General features: G+C 39.7%; 3 protein-coding genes across 5 annotated transcripts in view; 1 reads left to right on the top strand and 2 right to left on the bottom strand.

The window, feature by feature from the left end:
* The window catches only part of LOC5504709, a 63510-nt gene extending 58211 nt beyond the window's left edge, over positions 1 to 5299 (bottom strand). For both annotated transcript variants that reach the window (XM_048721934.1, XM_048721935.1), the window contains exons 1-5: positions 5130 to 5299; positions 2074 to 2134; positions 1277 to 1440; positions 855 to 1001; positions 334 to 472 (exon numbers count right to left, since the gene is read on the bottom strand). In XM_048721934.1, the coding sequence (XP_048577891.1) occupies positions 334 to 472; positions 855 to 1001; positions 1277 to 1440; positions 2074 to 2134; positions 5130 to 5159 (541 nt within the window). In that variant the 5' untranslated portion in view covers positions 5160 to 5299. The remainder of the gene's footprint in view (positions 1 to 333; positions 473 to 854; positions 1002 to 1276; positions 1441 to 2073; positions 2135 to 5129) is intronic.
* Positions 5300 to 7457: 2158 nt separating this feature from the next.
* On the top strand, positions 7458 to 14335 carry LOC116612387 (extracellular calcium-sensing receptor-like). Its single transcript, XM_032373047.2, has 4 exons — positions 7458 to 7732; positions 9475 to 10285; positions 11112 to 11339; positions 11789 to 14335. Exons 2-4 carry the CDS (start codon positions 9498 to 9500, stop codon positions 13434 to 13436), a joined length of 2664 nt encoding a protein of 887 aa, XP_032228938.1. The 5' UTR covers positions 7458 to 7732; positions 9475 to 9497; the 3' UTR covers positions 13437 to 14335.
* A 9-nt stretch (positions 14336 to 14344) lies between these two features.
* Positions 14345 to 18369, bottom strand: LOC5504714 (extracellular calcium-sensing receptor). Of its 2 annotated transcripts, none has more exons than XM_032373045.1 (2): positions 18232 to 18369; positions 14345 to 18023 (listed from the first exon to the last, which is right to left on the bottom strand). In XM_032373045.1, the coding sequence occupies exon 2, from the start codon at positions 17892 to 17894 to the stop codon at positions 15078 to 15080; it is 2817 nt and encodes a 938-aa protein (XP_032228936.1). In that variant the 5' UTR covers positions 17895 to 18023; positions 18232 to 18369; the 3' UTR covers positions 14345 to 15077. The 2 variants fall into 2 exon arrangements, with proteins under 2 accessions (XP_032228936.1, XP_032228937.1); XM_032373046.2 differs by having other exon boundaries at positions 18110 to 18244.
* Positions 18370 to 20871: the final 2502 nt, after the last annotated feature.

Raw genomic sequence — 20871 nt, 5'->3', positions numbered from 1 at the left:
CAAAATCTTTCAAATTTCAGGCACTGTCTTGTTTAACTTTAAATTCAAAGATGAAAAATCTTAGCAATTCTTAGCTATCCTAAATCGAGTGAAAACGGCCGGTACTTCCGACTCTGCCGCCATCTTGTTTTGAAGATATACATTGGATAATTTATGCTTATTTATTACACCCAAAGATCCTGGGTGTAAAAGGAGTCACGTGACCGGTCGATCCCAGGGCCATCTCCCGTCGACCAAACGACAGGAAAGGGAAAGGGCCCTGTGAACGAGTTTGCACACAGGCCTACATAAACTCATTAAACACAACAGGAAACCCAACAAAAGTCAACTTACCATAGCACCCATATAGCTCAGCCCTCATACACAGGTCCCCGCTCCATGTTTTGGGCTGGAAACGCACATAGACCGCGTGGAAAGCTGGGTCGAGCTCGTGCTTGACTATTGATTTCCTATCGGTGTTCCCGCTGAAAACCTTTGAAAAATACTCACATCATATTAAGACCATGCTTTCCATACTGTACATAGGATATACTTAGACTATACGTTAAGCAGGCTATACGGCATGTAGGCACTACAGTATGTAGGCTGTAGGGTATGTAGGCTATACGGTATGTAGTCTATACGGTATTTAGGCTATACGGTAAGTAGGGTTTCCGGTATGTAGTCGACACGGTTTGTAGGCTATACGATATGTAATCTATACGGTATGTAGTCTATACGCTATGTAGTCATGCGTTATATAGGCTATGTGGTATGTACCTATACGGTATGTAGGCTATACAATACGTAGTCTATACGGTATGTAATCTGTTTAGTATCTAGGCTATACAGTATGTAGGCTATACGGTATGTACCTTTACACTTCCCCCCTCTTTGTAATCAGCCCAACTCCGTCCATCATAACTGGAGGATAATGTGTACGTCAGTACCCAAGAGTCGTGATTATTGGCTCCCTGTGTCGCCACGGCCGTGATTTTATGTTCATTGGGGCCAAGCTCTATCTGAAAGTCATGTTAGGATGATACAGAACATGTATAAATTTAGGGAGGATATTTGTCTCTAAAGTCAACGACAACATGCAGGCTAAATGTTGGGCGGTATAAGGTCGCACTCGAGAAGCCATGTCTTGCAGCCTGCAGTTGTTCGTGGGTAACGTAATGGCTGAATCCTGGTATCGGAAAGCCACGTAATGGTCACCAGAGCATGAACAAAAACCCTACAATGCATACCACACAATGGCGAGTTTGTCTAAATTGGCATATATGGTAATGTGTACCTGTAGATATTGGCCTGTGTCCTTGGTGGAAGCGCACCAGTTCTTCTTGGTGGAGCCGCCAAGCCTTCCATACCAAGGTTCACCTTCTCCATTTTCGTACGAAGAAGCACTGAACTGGTAGTCACGGAGACGGCCCGACGCCAAACCAAGGTCATTCATGCAATCTACACATCGAGGTGAAGGTCAATACAATCGAAAAACGCAAAGCAAAATTTCAGAGAAAAAAAATAATCAGAAAAAAGAACCCGGAAACACATACTTAGATGTCAGATATCATTCACAAGGAAAACTTTGGGGCTTATCAGCCTCAACCTCTCCGCAGCGCCTATACAGAAAGCCTAACTATAGTAGCATGCAACTTGTTGCATAGCCGTAGCAGGCCCCGAAAGATCGAGGGGGGGGGGGGGCACAATACAGAAACATTAAGAACAATGGGCCACGCCCATGCTAGTTGTCATTTCCTTATAATTTTTCAAAATATTGGGGGGGGGGGGGGGCACGTGCCCCCAGTGCCCCACCCCCTGCTACGGCTATTTATAAGTTTCTTTTTTAAAAAGTGAGTATTAATGAGATATCATCAACTGTTTCAGGCTTACCAGTTTTTCCCACTGAGTTCAATCTTTTGGCGGATCGTCCAATCTGTACGGTTTCGAATTCTACCAACTGCTATCCTTTAGCCAGGGGTGATACATGAGGCTATATACACATTGTGTATTTATGTACGAGCTTGAAGTCTTAAAAGACTTTTTTGGGGGTGGGGATGATAAAATACTTTTTTTTAGATAGGTAGGACTTACCCAAACAGGAGACAATGCTGCTAAACAGAAGGCCCAAGCAAGCCACAAGTAAAGCAATCCCCTAAAAACATAAAAAATCCGAGAGTCTAAAGCAATCCCCTAAAAACATAAACAAAGCTGAGAGTCCAAAACAATCACATAAAACATAAACAAGCCTAGAGTCTAAAGCAATCCCCTAAAAACATAAACACGCCGAGAGTCTGAAGCAGTTCCCTTAGAACATAAAAAAGACGAGAGTCTTTAAAATAATCCCCCACCCCTCCAAAAAAAGGACAGAAGAGCCGGATTTTAAAAAGCCAAAAACGGCAAGAAACGACCAAGAAACGTATACAAATAGTCCTACAAGTGTGATTTGAAAAACAATTATTTCTCTTGCCCTCATGGTCTCTGAGCCAAACCCAATCATACTTTAGTAGAATATAATATAGTAGTATATAATATAGTAGTATAAAATATAGTAGTATATAATATAGTAGTATATAATATAGTAGTATATAATATAGTAGCATAAAATATAGTAGTATATAATATAGTAGTATATAATATAGTAGTATATAATATAGTAGTATATAATATAGTAGTATATAATATAGTAGTATATAATATAGTAGTATATAATATAGTAGTATATAATACAGTAGTATATAATACAGTAGTATATAATATAGTAGTATATAATACAGTAGTATATAATACAGTAGTATATAATACAGTAGTATATAATATAGTAGTATATAATATAGTAGTATATAATATAGTAGTATATAATATAGTAGTATATAATATAGTAGTATATAATAGAGTAGTATATAATAGAGTAGTATATAATAGAGTAGTATATAATAGAGTAGTATATAATAGAGTAGTATATAATAGAGTAGTATATAATAGAGTAGTATATAATACAATAGTATATAATACAGTAGTATATAATACAGTAGTATATAATACAGTAGTATATAATACAGTAGTATATAATACAGTAGTATATAATACAGTAGTATATAATATAGTAGTATATAATATCGTAGTATATAATATAGTAGTATATAATATAGTAGTATATAATATAGTAGTATATAATATAGTAGTATATAATATAGTAGTATATAATATAGTAGTATAAAATACAGTAGTATATAATACAGTAGTGTATAATATAGTAGTATATAATATAGTAGTATATAATATAGTAGTATATAATATAGTAGTATATAATATAGTAGTATATAATATAGTAGTATTTAATACAGTAGTATATAATACAGTAGTGTATAATATAGTAGTATATAATATAGTAGTATATAATATAGTAGTATAAAATATAGTAGTATATAATATAGTAGTATATAATATAGTAGTATATAATATAGTAGTATATAATACAGTAGTATATAATACAGTAGTATATAATACAGTAGTATATAATATAGTAGTATATAATATAGTGGTGTATAATATAGTAGTATATAATATAGTGGTATATAATATAGTAGTATATAATATAGTAGTATATAATATAGTAGTATATAATATAGTAGTATATAATATAGTAGTATATAATATAGTAGTATATAATACAGTAGTATATAATACAGTAGTATATAATATAGTAGTATATAATATAGTAGTATAAAATACAGTAGTATATAATATAGTAGTATATAATGTAGTAGTATATAATATAGTAATATATAATATAGTAGTATATAATATAGTAGTATATAATACAGTAGTATATAATATAGTAGTACATATTATAGTAGTATAAATATAGTAGTATATTATACAGTAGTATATAATATAGTAGTATATATTATAGTAGTGTCACGCAGAAATAAGTCACACCTGTAGTGAAGACATATTTAGCATCTAGAAATTATATACTGATCGGCTGTCAGCATATTGAAGTCCACGGAAAGACTAAAAGCATTTTGTTTAGCTAACCTATCGCGTTTGACAGGGGAATCTAAAACGCTCGCATGGAAATTGCTTAGACAAGCAGTTCGTATTTTTAGTAGATTGACCTTTTGCTCGGGGTACTTATGGGCGTACCGCGTCCCTTTTCAAGTGGTACTGGAGAACAGAGCTGTGAGCATTTGTTTTAGTCCTGTATCCGTTAACTACATAAGCAAAGTTAAATCTGAGTTCACACAAGGTTTACCCTAAGTAAGCTTCAGACCTAAATGAAATAAAGTTTTAGTACATTTAAAGAGTTTCAGTGCAAAAATTATTGTAATGCTGTCAGTCATAATAGTCACGTGTGTATCTTGCCATGCGCACTAGCAGTGTAACAAGTTAGTGTGTGACATCCGTAGTCAGTAGCAACATGTAAACATTACGTAAGTCACGGTAGCCCAAGGGTAACCGACTGGCACACCCACATAGGAAAGTCGTCCCTCATACACCCATTGGTTAAACCCTTATAAAGAGTGCTAAAAGCCCTTTGGGATGTCAGTGTCAGTTATCCTAAAGGACATGCCGTCTTAGTAGCATATAAATATGGGTGCGTACCGGAGCCCCAACACACAAAACTCACTTTAGACTCTTAAGAACTTGAAGAGAAACCTGTTAGAAAATACTTGTAGATACCAGATCTTGTAAAGATTTTATAACAGCGAACAACTAAAAAACCGGTACCTCCCCCAGCCATGCGGGTCATAGTCGTTTTGTCACAAGTGGTCAGAGAGAGTCATAGCCTCTTGTTACATGTGGTTAGAGAACCCAAAAATATAGCTGGTACAGTAGTATAAAATTTTTCAAAAGACTTAAAAGAAACTTTGAGCCTAGTTTAATCAATTATGCATTAATCTAATTATCCAAAGTTTATTCAAGCAATTCAGCATTTTATACAAAATCGAAAATCCTTTTGTATGGCATTTATAGCCCACTTTTCGTTGAAAAGCTCCTTTATGCTTACTTTTAAATTAATGGATTTTTTGTTAAGTCAAGTAAGTCGAGTTTACATTTAAAAGTTATAAAGCCATCTTTGTTGAAACTATTTCTAACTTTGTGTCTAACTGAAAAAAAAAAAAACTACTGTTTACATGACAAACCTTAGTTGTCTCCAGAAGGAATGTTTTCATCGTGTCCTATTTGCTTCCGTCTTGGATTTTCATTTTTCAGTCTAGAGCTGCAGCCAGCGAATCCTCTCCTGACTTGAGAAGCCGTGTATTTGAATGTGTATAGGTCTAAACTGTCGCTATGCGCGATACTCTGCGGGCGATTACATTTTGTAAAGCGACATCATTCAAATTGCAGACAATATAACCTATTCAGGGAAAAGCTTGTTTATGTGTTAGTTCATAAAGCCTGGAGGCGAGGCGTTGGTGATCATTAAAGTCCGAATAATTTGCGGACACACAACAGATAGTCTAAAAAAAGGGCTTCTTCACCGCTTTACATCTTATAAACAAGCCAGGGCTCGCCCCATGACAGGTTCTCCAATAGGGTTCTGGATTCCGGATCCTAGTGTGTGGATTCCGGATTCCATGTGGGTTTTTTCTCGTGGATTCCGGATTCCAGCAGCATGGATTCCGGATTCCATATCTCATTTTTTCATGGATTCCGGATTCCATATCTCATTTTTTCATGGATTCCGGATTCCATATCTCATTTTTTCATGGATTCCGGATCCCATATCTCATTTTTTTCATGGATTCCGGATTCCGGATTACCTGTCATGGGGCGACAGGGCCTTGAGTGAGTCAATGGGCCCAAGTTCTTCTGGACCTTCTCTCCTATATTCACGGATTGTTGAGTGGCAGTGAAAACTGCTAAACATATCAAGATCATTTAAAATGTCCTTATATTGGCAATCATATTTTCCCTATTTAGATAATCCCCCATGTTCCATTTTATAAAAATCGGATTATATTACTAAGCAATAATATTAGATTATTAAGCAACAATATAGTTTTCTTCATTTCAAACTTAAAAGAATAGACCAAAGTATCCCATCCATAGGTCATTTAAAAGCTCAATAGGAACACAACTATTAGTGTTAGTCGCTTGAGTCCTCAATCCATTTGGTGCTGGACTTATCACAGAGCAGCTCGACAAATTTTATGCTAAATGTCGTGTTTCTTTCTCGCTGAAAAATCTGGTAATCGGCCGATTAAGTGAGATTTATATTTTCTTTTCCCAGAAGTCGAAGGCGGTGTATTTATGAGCTATTGTTTAAGCTCAAAGTTTGTGAACATGTGTACGACTTCATTGCATTATTTATTCGGCTTTTTTCGCTCTTTGCTCTTGTTGTGAAATTTGTGTTGAATACGCACGTCGTGTTTGTTTAACGAAAATATCGGTTGTCTCACGCTGTTGTTCGGGGAATAAGTTTTTTTTAGCATGGAAGGAGTTCTGCGATTATTTAGCAAAAGATGCCAAGTCAAAGGGGGTTTTGTGTATTTTCTTTGGACGATGGCGAACACACCGTAACTAAGAAGAAGAAGAAGAAATAAATATCTAAGAAATGAGATTTAAATCTCCAAGCGTGTGACATCAACCCGACATGTAAGCCATTAGAACTTTGTTTGGAAGATCTGTAAAAAACAAAAAAAAGCCGATGTATAAAAAAATAAAAAAAACGGACATTTTGACTGAATGCGTGCTGAACGATCATCTTTGTACAGATATAGGGTATTCACACAACACTGAATGGGAAAAGATAACAGATGCACATAGGAATAGGTAAGTTCGACTTCGAAGACATTGTTTTGTTGGTCTGTAGTACGTCGTGTCTGAGCGTGCAAGTGTAGAACCATGAATGAGCGGGCCTTTGATTCACATTGACCGTTGAAGCAAAAGGATACTTATAAGAGAATCAAATTTCGGATTTTCTTTGAAAAAGGAAAAAAACACATTATAATTAGTGTATTTTACTGTCGCTCACCCCCCTTTTTTTCCTTCGGTTCCGTTTTCTAATTGTTAACTTTCATTACCAAAAGCATGAGATGAATAGAAGCGTATCATCTTCATTGACAAGTACCTGAAATTGAATACAGCTCATGCTATGTGGTTTTAATTTTCTTTTTCTCCGACAAAGAAAGCCAATTCACGTTTCCATTGAATAATTACCAATGATCAGCCTTTGGCAAACATCGGAAAACCATGTCAGAATTAGCGCTACCGATGACAAGTGTATCAATTCCAAACTTCAATATTAGGAAGAAAGGAGAATTATGATATTTAAAAGAATTTGACAGCAAAAGGATGAATTCGATTTTCTCGATACAAGATTTGTTAGCTCTAGACGAGGAGTTTATTGAAGAAATGTTTTTTTTATTTGACTAGGATTTTATTGATGAAATGTCTTTTTATTTCGATGTTTCATGAGATTTCCGGATGCATATTGCGAAGTTTGAAATTAATATCGATTTTCCTCTATGCTGATTGGCCGTCCACGCAATATGGGTAATTCTCTGGGAACGAGAATGAATTCTCACTCTATTTAGATTATCAGTATCGGGTAGCAAAATTATTCTCTGTGATTTTTACAAGGAAAACATACGCACCCAAGAACTCACCAGACAACATTGTATTTCGATCTGACTTTTAATTTTAAAAAAGCATTTTTTACAAGAATTTGAGATGTTGATGTGAGATATGTGGATTCCGAAGCCGATGATGGTAGTATTATTTGGAAGTTGATATTTGGAAGGTAAGCGTTTCATTGTAGTCCAAAGTCCAACAGTCGTGAAAATGCTTGGATGAAATGCTGTAAAATGTAGTCTATTTGTTAACTTTTAGCATAAGGAGATTGTTTAAAGACAGCGTTTTTATAGTTAAGTGAATGAATAGTCAAGGTTAAAGACAACAACACAATCTTCCCTCATATATTTGTATCAGAAAGCCTCCTTAGAGAAACAAAAAGGTTTCCTTCAAAGGATATACACGGATGTGATCATTAGTCGAAACATCAAAGAATTCCGGCTGAGAGTTATACTTTTATTATCGAAAACATTGTATAAAAACAAGAGAGAAAAATGCCTTGTTTTCAGTGACCTTGTATTACACCAATAAAATCCCCTCACTCATTTAAGGGGAATCTGAACTTTCCCCATGGCATAGCAAGAGTCGAGCGTTCTTGAGAAAACAGCAGAATATAGGGAATATTCTTACATGCGTTTCTGACCCAAGTTTTTAGAATGAGCGGTGCTCAAATCAAGGCATAGCCGAGAAGACACCAATTACCAATGATAAAATGAACTTTTGAATCTGGTACTTGAAAGATAATCAATTGCAAAAACGTGATCATAAAACACTCTGCAACGTGTTTTGGGAGCCGAAATCGCTTAGCCAGAATTGCCGCTTGCTAAAGTCAATGAAAGCGTTTCTAATACAATAATTCTAAAGATTAAAGGTTGAGGCAACATCTTAAATAAAGGATTGATGTAGATTGCTGGCCCTATTAAAAACAGAAAACATATCATTTTTTTAATCTTTAAAAATTTATTCTGCCTATTACCCTGCGACCAGAGACCCAGCTAACAGAACCTTTACCTTATGTTTCTTGGACTTAAAAGTCGCAGTTTTACTAGTCGCTCTTTCAGCACAAATTCAAACAAACAACGCGAAAACCCGGAAATTTACAGGAGGACCTAAGGATTGCTGCGTTGCAAAAGCTCAGAAATACCATAAAAAGTTTACGGATTAGTGATCCAATGATCCAATGATGGAGTGACATCGGAGTCACCACAATAACTCGTACATGATTTGTATTCTCGAGTTTAAAAAAAGATTTCGTCGACTAACTGGGTTAGCGCACTCTATAGCGTACTCTATCATTCTGTCGCTGTTCCGTCGGTGTATTAAGAACGAGATTAATTTTATGACTTCCTGTATCGAATCGCTTTGTATCGAAGGCATATAAGAGCATGTAGGATTTCTGCTTCTTTTTCCGTACACAATAGTAAAACCCCCAAATTTTTCCAATTAATAATTTAAGTTTAGCTAAGCGAAAACGATGCATGTGAATTAGAAGGAATGTGAATGGGACGCAGTTGTGCTAGAATTCTTTTATCCTAGCTGACTATAGAAGTTAACGAATTACCATTACCGAATATGTAGAAATTGTTTAACATACCCTAAAATCTTTAAATGGATTTAAAATGTTAGCTTGTTGAAAAATGCTGATTTCTGTCAAATTGAGACTTGAGGCAAAAATTTGTCCAGGAAAACTTGATAGCTTGGTCAAATCTTTATCTCGCTAATCTTGAAAAGACCCAGTCCTCCAAGAGATTGACCCAGCGGGTTTGAAGATCACCCAAATATTGATATGGGTCATTTCCTTATAATTTTTGAAAATATTGGGGGGGGGGGGGGACATGCCCAAGGAACAAGGACAAGGTATTTTTTATTATACCATGACGATATAGAAGTCTACTAAATTTATCTTGACAGGTCCCAAGAACATTCCTCAGAAAATGCTCATTTCACTGTTTCTACTGTGTACGTTGTTTTGGAAACTATCATCCAATGAGGGCTTGCAAGAAATCAAAGCCTCTGGTGACGTTATAATTGGTGGATTACTTCCGCTTCATGTAAGAACATCTGATGACAAGTGCGGGGCATTTTTCCGGTATGGACTTGATTACGTAGAAGCCATGACGTATGCTATAAATAGAATCAACAATGACGTCACCATCCTACCAAATATCACCATTGGATACCACATAAAAGACTTCTGCGATAGTCCATCTTTGGCGATGAAAGGAGCTTACGAGTTTGCTACGAATAACACTTTACGAACATTAGCCGATGACTTCACGAAAGTGTCCGGGAACGTCACGTATGACTGCCGAAATGGAAGCAAGCTAAAAAGTGGTGACGACAAGATGCCGCCGACGTCTGCTATTATTGGTCCTGTGGACTCAAGTAGTTGCCTGTTGGTTGCAAATCTTCTCGACGTCGTAAACATACCCGTTATAACCCCCTTTGCGACAAGCGAGGAACTGAGCGATGGCCTTGGCTCGTTCTTCCGGACAGTCCCTTCGGACAGCGAGCAAGCCAAAGCAATGGCCGATATCATAGACTATTTCAAATGGGAATATGTCGCCGTGGTTGCGGTGGATCACTCGTATGGACGATATGGAGTCCGCGCACTGGAACGCGAGTCTTTCGCGCGCGGGACGTTCTGTCTCGCGGTTACTGAGTTTTTCCCAAGCTCCGGGTATGAAGAGAAAATCAAGACAATCATCAGGAATCTTAAAAGGTGAGCTCACAGAAACAAGATGGAGAGAGAGAGAGAGAGAGAGAGAGAGAGAGAGAGAGAGAGAGAGAGAGAGAGAGAGAGAGAGAGAGAGAGAGAGAGAGAGAGAGAGAGAAGAGAGAGAGAGAGAGAGAGAGAGAGAGAGAGAGAGAGAGAGAGAGAGAGAGAGAGAGAGAGAGAGAGAGAGAGAGAGAGAGAGAGAATCAACGTTATTACAAATAGACAAGAGCAAGAGCGCATGTATCGTGTTTTGATTAGAAGAGGGCACTGGGTCACACGCATCCCCAATCAGCCGCCAAATGCGGCCTTTCTTATAAAAAGATCACAAGAGTTTTAAAACAATCTACATCTAACCTCGGACTTACTAAATTTTGGCTAAGGGACCTTGTAAAAAAGGGACCTTGTAAGGGACCTTGTAAAAAAATTTCCAAAACTCCGAGAAAAAACTGGAGGTGAACCATGGAATGACCATCCATATATCGACAGAACTCGAGAACCATATAATATGTTATAAAACAACACTCGTAAATCGTGCGCTCTGATTGGTAATCGACCCATGTTTTACACACGCACGCTTGGCGTTAGCCAAGCAAGAAACGATGAAAGAAACATTTTTAAAATGTTGTATAAAACAAATAGTTCATCTGTGCATCTATTAGAGGACAGACGCACGCAAAAGTTAGATCTATTTGTTAAATATTGGGGGTGGGTGGGGGATGTGGTCAACAGTCGTTTTTACTTGAATTTTGTAATCTTTACAAGATCCCTAGGATCAGGGTTGTGTTATATATAAATATAAATTATTTCTTTCGTTTCTTTTTTACCGAAGACGACCGAATATCCAAGTGGTCATCCTGTGGAGCACGTATACCCCTGGTCTGGGGGTACTGAAGGAAGCGGCAAGGCAGCATCTCCACGGAAGGGCATGGCTGATCAGTGAGGGCGTGGCCATGCAGGGGCCGAGATTCTTTGACGAGAAGGAGGCTGCTGTGGTGGATGGGTTTATTGGCATAGTGCACCCGAGATTTGATGAAAAGGAGTTTGTGCAACACCTCAGGTAGGTACAACGTGACTCAGAATTCTTCATAAAACTTTTCATGATCAGATCATCTTGGTTAAAGCTGATGGTTATCATAAGGATGAGTTATGATGGCAAGGATTATGCAATTGTATTGGGATGCTGCTGCTGCTACAGATGACAATGATGGTGATGATGGCGGTGACGATTATGATGTTGATAATAATGGTAGTGGCGATGGCAAGTTTGTGGTGGCGATGAACGTCGGTGGTGATAACGGTGATGATAACGAAGACGATTAAATTGTTGATAATGATAGTGGTATTTGTGATGATGATTTCCTATTCCATTATAATCAGTTTAGAATCCACACCCCAAGCGAAAACTTATTTTGTTCGATCTCGTTGTCCTAACCATCGTCGTTACTTAATGTCCCTATTGTTGACACTACAGCGGTACTGATTCAAAGCGCGCTATATGTGTCCCAGGGCCAAAGAACAAAAGACAGAACAAGACACAGATCCAGGTAACCCCTGGTGGTCAGAGTATTGGAAATTGAGACGATCACAGAACGACACCCTTGTGCCATATGCAGGGTACGGCCACGTGTTTGCCACGCCAACTGCCCCAAGTACAGACGGGAAGGACAAGGAGACCTCTACACACCTATCCTACAGCTCATACCTTATCAACGCCGTCTACGCCATCGCGCATGCGCTAGATGATATGTACCGCTGTAAAAACGACACAAAACGCGGGCAAAAAGGCTGTCCGGATCTTTCACCATTTATTGATCCTAACGATTTGACAAGGTATATAAGGAATGTGGAGTTCAGAAGACTCAACCAATCAGTGAGCTTTAATGAGCATGGAGACCCACTGAGGTCATCGTATGACGTCATTAACTTCCAGCTTGCACCCGGGAGTCAGAAGGGAGCAAAGTACACGAAGATTGGCACGTGGCGGGAGGATGCAAGTAGGCAGTTACAGATTGACGATACTTTGGTGCAATGGAAAAAAGAGGGGATAGAAGGAGTCCCTGTCTCGGTCTGCCGTGCCCCGTGTCCCCCCGGAACTCATCAAACAACTGCAGTATCCTGCTGTTGGGAATGCATCCCATGTCAGGAGGGTGCAGTGAACCCATACACAGGGAGCCCAAATTGCACAGCGTGCCCACCACTTAAGAAGTCCAACACTAAACGGACCGACTGCGTTGATCTGCCGTTGATAAATATCCGGTGCGAGGACCCCTCGGGGGTCGTGTACCTCATCCTGTCCATTCTAGGAATCACTGCTGTTATCTGGGTGGCTTGGGTCTTCGCTAGCTACAAGCATACCCCTGTAGTCAAGTCAGCCAGCAAGGAGCTCTGCTTTCTCCTATTATCCTCCATAGCCCTCTGCTTCGCTCTGACGTCATTGCACGTGTACATACCCTCTGACGTCATCTGTATGATTATCCAGCCTGGAAAGTACCTTTCCCACACGTTTAGTGTCTCCGTCTTGCTCGTGAAGACAAACCGCGTTGTCCGTCTTTTCTCCCTTGGGTCTTTCGCGGGATGGTTTAAGCGTATTTCCATGGAGACCAAGTCTCAGTTTCTACTGTTGACCTTCCTTAATGGCGTCCAGATAGCATTCGCAACCATGTGGCTAACCCTTGACCCTCCGAGGCAAAAGGTCAAAGTTCAATTTAATAGTCACATGTGGTACACGTGCGCATACCTTGATAACCGCATGCATAAGATACTTGAGGGGACCATGCTCATCTACTTGTGCTTTATCTCGCTATTCTGTACCTTCTATGCCTTCAAGGCCAGGAAACTCCCAGAAAACTATAACGAGACTCGCTACATCGGCTTTGCAATGTACATCCTCATTATCTCTTGGGTGACTTCATTTCCGGTTAGGGCATCTCTCGATGGGACATACCTCACCCACATAGCGTGCGCCACGTCACTGGTCAGCGCCTATGGAATCCTCGTTTGCATGTTCGCGCCAAAACTGTACATAATACTATTGCATCCCGACAAAAATACGCAGGAGGTGGTCAAGGCTATACTCACGGACTATTCCATCAGAAGTGCCAGCAAAGCCAATATCACGGGCAGTAAAGCGAGCATAGCATCCACAGCTCAGTAAGGTACGTCTAGGGAGTCTTCCAGGTTCGTAGAGTTGCCTGGGACGGTGAGGGTGCACAGGCCCGTAGACATGATTTTGAGCTGGGTGGTTCGTTTTTCCATTTCAGCGGACCAAATTTCCGGTATGCAATCAATAATTCAAATCAATAGGGTGCTTGCTGAACATATAGCGATAATAATTAAGATAATTATTATAAAAAGACTTATTGATATCCACGGTTTATCCATCCAAACGTTATATTCTTTGTTTACTCTGGGCGGACCTTCAAGCCAGTTTTTTTTTGTGGGGGTGAGGGGGGACCCCAAACCCCCCTGGCTACGGGCCTGACACTCCACACAAACACAATCTCTATATCGGCAATGAGCTGGCAAAAAAAAAAATTAAACAAATATGCTTAATCTATTTGCTAGTTTTCCATTTTGAGACCCATGAATGCATCCGCCGCGTTTACTTAGCCGACACATCAAACAGCGGCCGCCATCATCTAAACCTTTTTTATTCAAATCAATTGGTAAATACGAAAAAGATGCAGTGAAAAGCGCGTATCAACTCTTGATACGCAAATATTATTAACATAGACTTTTTTACTTGTCGGCTTAGAGGAGTGAAAATGCACCCTAGCCCAAGATGGTCTGACCGGGCTTCCTGTGGTTGGTATGAACTCGTTCCAGATCATAGCTAACATTTTTCGCCTTCGAAGACAGGTATCCCGGTAAGAACACTTGGGACTACGTAGAAAAATAAGTTTGCGATGATGGCTGTATATTTCAATTATTTTCAATTAGTTCCGCGGATAATTAGATGTAAACTGCGGTACTATGTTTAATCGTTCTTGCTTTCTCTATTTCTGAATATATTTAAACATACGAGAAAAATTACAATAAAAATAAAAATGCAAATGCGTTTCATTATTTGTGTAGAGTAAGTGTTTTATTTACCGTAGAAAGCATACATACTTGAATAATGTTTATGTTAAGCTTGCTACACACAATATTATGCCTATCACCGTACATATACTCTAAGTATATGTATGGCACGGTTTGTAGCTCTGGGCGTTCCTAAATACATGTATGGGAACTAGAATCAGTAAATCCCCTTGTTAAAATATCGTTTTATATTTTACTGGTACCACCCCCGACTTAACCAAGTAGGAACCAGGGGCGGATCTAGCTTTTGGCTAAAGGGGGGTCTGGCTAAGGGACAAAGGTGGAGGGTGTAATTTTTTGTTGTTACATATGGCTTTCTGGCAGCTGAAAGGGGGGAGGTGTTTAATACCCTAAACCCTCCCCAGAGATCCGCTTTTGGAAACAGAGTTTGTTAGCCTCAGTTCTTATAAAATTTCTCTAATTTGGCTAAAATGTGCCTTGTTTGCAACGCGCTCTCCGTGTTTGTTTAGAAAACCCGGTCAAGTTACGTAATCTGAGCTAGTCCTTCGTAGCGCGCGAACACTCCCCGATCCGCTAGCCGAAACGTGTCTGCATCTCAGCCAAATTATATGGATTTTTGTGGTTTATTATCAGAATTTGGCCTAACAAACTATGTTCCTATCGCGTTGCTTAACTTATACTGAACATGACTTAATTTATGAGCCATGTAACGCATTTGTTATATACGGCACGGGATGTATATCAGCGGCTATTATCACAGTCTAGTCACCACACTCCCTCTAGGACTCCCACTTGAATACGCCATCAGTGAGCCCGCTTGCAGTCTTCCCAGCGGTAACGGTGATGCCGACATAGTGTTGTCTGGTCGAAAAGCATGCCGGGTAAGCTGACTCTGCATATGTTGCCTAGTGTTCTTCTCCGGTGTCCATAAAATGATATACACTTTAGGTATAAACATGCACACGAGAAGGCCCGACGCTGCTATTACTGTAGTTGCGCTCAGTACAACAGTAGTGTATTGATCCTGGATATTCAAAACCACGGGATAAAAAGTCACCCACGAGATCACCAACACGTACATGGAGAACGCGATGAATTTGCCTTCATTAAAATTATCCGGAAGATGTCTGGCCTTGTACGCGAAGTAACAACACGTGAGTGACATACCGATCAGTAAGCTCATCAGCAGGTACTGGCACACTCGGCCCGCGAGCTGCGAATTAGGCCTGCACGTGCTGATATACTCTGTCCTTGTGGACTTATCAAGGTGTGGTCTAGGGGGGTCTAGGACCACCCAGAGTATAACAACAATAACCTCACAAAGGGTTGCTATGACGACGATGAATATGTGACGGTACCTGCCCGTGATGCCTTTGGTGAGCTGGGAGCGAGGGAGGCGTTCGCAGAAGAGGGTGACGATGCGGTTGGTCTTGGCGACGAGGATGGCGATGCACGTGGTGTAGAACAGGTAGAACCACATCTGGCAGAGAATGCAGACGAGCGCGGAGGGCTCCGCTAGGTACACTGCGGGGGCAACATAGCACATGGCGATACAGAACAGCAGGATATAACACAGCTCACGGTTTGAAGCCTTTACGACGGGTGTGTTGTTATACCGGACGAAGATGACAGTGATGACAATGGTTACCAAGATACCAATGACACTGATTGACAGGAATGTGATGCCTATAGGGTGTGCCCAACTGATGTGAAAAGTAGGGACCTTGACGCATTCCGTGTGCGCGCTGTTTGGGATGGTGTCCTCTGCACATTCGGTGCAATTAGTGGACCCAGTCTTCGTGGAAATGGAACTCTCCGAACACTTTATACATTCCCAACAACAACCTAGTTTTCTGGTTTGCCAATAGCCTGGCTTACAAGCATCGTTACAAACAGATCGAGGGATATCCCCTTTGCTATCTCCACTCCATTGGATAAGAGATGGGTTAATCTCCAGTGGGCGTTGACGGCTAGCCACCCACGATCCAACTTTCCTGAAGTCCCAGTCCACATTACTTTTTTGCAGGTTAACAATATTGTATGTTCCCTCCGAGTCGCCATTTGCGTCAAAACAGATCTGTTTTTCCGGAACATAGGGATGAGTAATGTTAACAGCTTTAATATACAGCAGTAAATGCGACGCTTCAATGTGGGATGTCAAAGGGCAGCGACCTCCCGGTAACAAGCCATGGGGCTCACGACACTTATGCATAGCGTCTAGTGCATGCGCAATAGCAAACACTGCCTCGATGACGTAAGTAGAGAGACTGCTGTGCAATCGGCGGCTGTAGATTTCCTTTGTTATCTTGAGATCGCTGGCGCATAAGTTCTCACGTCCGTTTGAGGCAAAACGGCACTTGAATTCGTCCTCCCAAAACAATTGCCACCAATCCGTTGGACGATAACTTGGTGGTAATTCTGTCAAGTATTTTAAGTATTTGCCGACAGTAATGTCAGGTAGTACAATCCCTATCAACCCCTTTACAACCGGTATAAACCTGTCAGTCAAGATGTCGGAAGTGTCACCCCAGGCCTCGCTTGCAATCCATGTTTTCTTGGACAGACCTTGTTTCACTGCTTCTTCTATTACCGCCGCAGCTCTCTTCTTAGTACAATACAAAACAACCACCTCTACCTTAGGCAGCTCTTTCAAAGTCTTTACAATCTTTTGAATCTTTGCAATTGTTTCGTTTTTCCCTACTGGGAAATAGTCCTCTATTGACAGGCAAATCCCTCGATTGTCTAATTGTTTACGGAAATACTCGATGCCGGATCTACCATATGCGTTATCCTCCGCTATAGCTGCGATGTAACTCCAATTAAAATACTCCGCCAAGTCCACCATTGCTTGAGACTGGAACCTGTCAGGTGGAACCGTTCTCAGGAAGGTCGGATATGCTTTGACTTTGCTAAGTTCATCACTCGTGGCAGCATAGCTAATAAGTGGAATGTTCTCGATTTGAAGCAGGTTGGAGCATAAGATTGAGGTAGCCGAGTTTCCAAGCCCAACAACAGCCGGTATTGGCTTATATTTACGCAAATGTTGCATACACGAATAAGATTTGTCCTTATCGTTGTACATCGACGTGAATTTCACGCGGTTGACAAACTCTAGCGCAGTTTCCATTCCCAATCGAGGATTTAAGAAGGAGTCATAAATTTCAAAGCCCAGTGAAACATTGGGTAGAATGTTCGGGTCTTTATTCACTTCATTAACGGCAAAAACCATGGCTTCAGCTAAGGCCATATACTTTGAGCGAAAATCTGAGCCAACGTGGACTGGGAAGAGACCAGCGATAGTTATGTTCCCAGATTGAAAAAATGTCCTACTTTTAATTGATGGGAATGTCTCCTTCTCGTAGAGTGCTTGTGAAGAGTTTATAATACACAAAACAATAAATAAAACAGTCCTCCATTCCAATGATTTCATAACTAGTGAAGAATTACACAATTTGTAATCCTGTTTTGAGTTTAGCGTGTGTTCTTTAAGCCTCGTGTGATGCTTTCGTTTTGAACCACCGCTTGAATGACCTTTGAGTCTTGTCACAAACTCTTCATCCAAACTTCTCATATTTCCATTAGTGTCGTTGAAGCAGTCTTATCCTTGTCTTGAATGATTACACACGTAACCAACAGGTCTTTCCGCTCTTTCCGTTCTCGATGTCTTTCACCGTCGAATTGCCAAATCCTACCAGCTAAGCTGTTAATACAGAGTAAAGTGCGCTCAAATTAATCACTAATAGTCACCAACAAAATCATTAAATAATCATTACATCACAACATTACCAATTTTCTATCTTTGGGTTTCTAACGAGAATGAAAAAAAATCTTAAAAGCATTTTATAAGTACCGCCTCTTCTCGTTTGTCGTATAATCTCAATGTGTTGCTGTCTATCTGAATTACTGACCTGTGTATTAGTCGTTCGCAGCTCAGCACGTATTCGCTCTTGCCAACCAATATTAAACGGAACTTTTCTACATCCGGTTAAATAAGCTATCACCGGGTTGCGTGCAGTTTTATGTATGACGTCAGAAGCTTTACGATAGACTTTAATCCTTTTTTACTTTATCACGTTAGAAATTGGTGAAGCGAGTAATATAAAAAAATATGCGACGAAAGTTAACGAGGCATTATATTAAAGTTAGAAATTAGAAATTTAAATTAAACATTCAGCGTCGAAATTAATTCGATTTGCATTTTTGATACTACAAATCTAACTACAATATTCAAAAATAAGATCGGCCCAGCATTTGAAAATAAGACGTTATTATAAAAAAAAAGAATGTGTCTACATATATCTATGATCTATATGAACAAGTAGTAAAGAAACACCAAAAAAAAGCCTTTTAAATAAACATCGAGGAATGGTGGGACGGTGGAATGGTGGAATCGGACCCCAAATTCTAGGAATAACAAGAGAAATCCTTGAAATAAATAAAGAAAATACAATCGCCTTTTTTTGCAACTGAAACCAATTTCTTTATCCTTTTATTCTGTAACAAATCAATATCCACAAAAGGCCGGGCTAATGGTACCCGAAAAAGAGACCTCTGCTAGCAGGGAGACCGAGACTAGGCTCTGGTCGTTTATCCCGCGATTAAAATTTTAGCCAATTAGGAAAGCGCCGGGATAGCTCTCATGCCGAAGACCGAATACTTTATCTCAGCGCACAGGCATCGCTAACCAGCTAACGCACGAAATTTGAACTTCTGAGGAGCAAACAACCAAAAAAGCAGCAGAAATAATGAAAAAAAAAAATAATTTGATGCGGCCCGAAAAAGAATGCCGGCGGGGACGATAAACATGTCTTTTTTTTTACTTGGCCTCACGGAATGTTTACGGAATACAGAGAAAAGAGGCCTCTGCTAGCAGGGAAATGATGCGACGGTAGAACAATGAAAATGTGTGAGGATTAGCAAGAAAATCACACTTCACGGCCTTCATGTTTCACATCTCGTCAAAGTCCTTATTTTAGTTTAAAGAAATAATCCGAGATTGTGGTGAAGGCAATCAAGGTTTCTTAAAATCACAGGCAGCCCAAGGCTACTATGGGGGGATTAAAGACACAAAGAAAAGAAACACAATTCGTGGCGGGCTTCAAACTCGCTCTACTGACATTCAATCGGCAAAATAGAAATAAAGGAAGACTCAAACACAATATTACATGGTCTAAATTTTTATTTTTCACGATAAAGTATTTTTTTCGCTAACATATAAATTTCCCCATACATTTCTTTATAAACTTCTGACAGTAGCATTGTGCTGCCTGTGTTTAAATTGTGACGCGCATGCGAATGATCGCTAACATCCGTTGGGATTCTCTTACTTTGCACATCTTAGCGAGCTCAGTCTGGCTTTGAAACGCTTATCTTTGCAAAAAGTGTTCTTTCTCGTGTATTCGTCTACCTTTTCGGGTTTTTATGGATGTTTTATCAAGAAAGCAATTTCCCACGGATGTAAATTGTGGTCAAGTCCGCGGACTCCCAGCGGACATACCCAACCTCTCCGTCGGAAACTTCCGAATAAACATCTTCGGAAATGAGGATTATAACTCAGTCGGCCGTACGGCGAAGGGTATTTTAAGAGAGTCAATTCATGCATTTGTTGTTTGCTGAATGGGATTTTCCTAGCCACTTTTCTTTTAAATTCCTCTAAAATTCAAAAGCTATTTTCAAGAAAAGGCTACCAAGCACCCGCTAAGAATCAGTTTAGGCCAACTTGGAAAAAAAAACTTTTTTTTCTATAAAAACGCACGCGTCTGTTTATTGTATACGAGTTTTTGGTATCCATGGAATACTTGGTACTAGGGTTAGAGTAGATGCCAACGTCGCGAGATACTTATAAGTGGATCTATTTTTAATCTATTTCACATTTTAGATGTTATTTGATATAGTTTTAGAGAAGTGTTTGCGTCATTTGGGAAGGACCGGAATAAGTAAAATATTATGCAAGGCGTGACGGCCCGGCAAATGCATCAGCATACAAGTTTGGGAAGTTTAGGATCCGGATTTCTTATTAATGGTACTCAAATACATACTATCCTTTTCCATGTGATATCTACGGCTGTGTACCCCCCCACCTTCAGCCAATCCTGCTAACTATTTCCCTTTCCTTAAAGCCGCATTGTCACCAGTTTACTTCCGGTCGATTACGTTTTAACAATCTCCGATGATTTTTAACGGAAAACGCAAAAAAACATTTCAAAATATTGAAAGCAGTTTCTTCGAGGATGTGATTGATAATTTAGAGCGGATGGCATGTTAAATATCTCGGATTCTAATAGATTCTTTTGTCTTTTAACGGTTGAGGTTTCCGTCGGACCTCCGGAAGTAAACTGGCGACAATGCAGCTTTTATTTATGACGCCATTAGCGGGCGCTGTTGTGAAGTTTTTTTTGTCTTTTGCGTTTGCTTAGGATTAGACATTATTTTATAAAAGAAATAAAACATTCTTTTCGTGCCTTCATTGAGTGTTGGAAACCTCGGTGTTTGGGGAATTCTTGAGCAGATGTGAAGCACTCGACCTGCCATTTTGAACTCTTGTTGTG

Source organism: Nematostella vectensis, chromosome 14 (genome assembly GCF_932526225.1).
Source record: "Nematostella vectensis chromosome 14, jaNemVect1.1, whole genome shotgun sequence".
Taxonomy (NCBI): domain Eukaryota; kingdom Metazoa; phylum Cnidaria; class Anthozoa; order Actiniaria; family Edwardsiidae; genus Nematostella; species Nematostella vectensis.
Note: the sequence above shows the minus strand (reverse complement) of the source record. Positions and strands in the feature narration are given on the sequence as shown.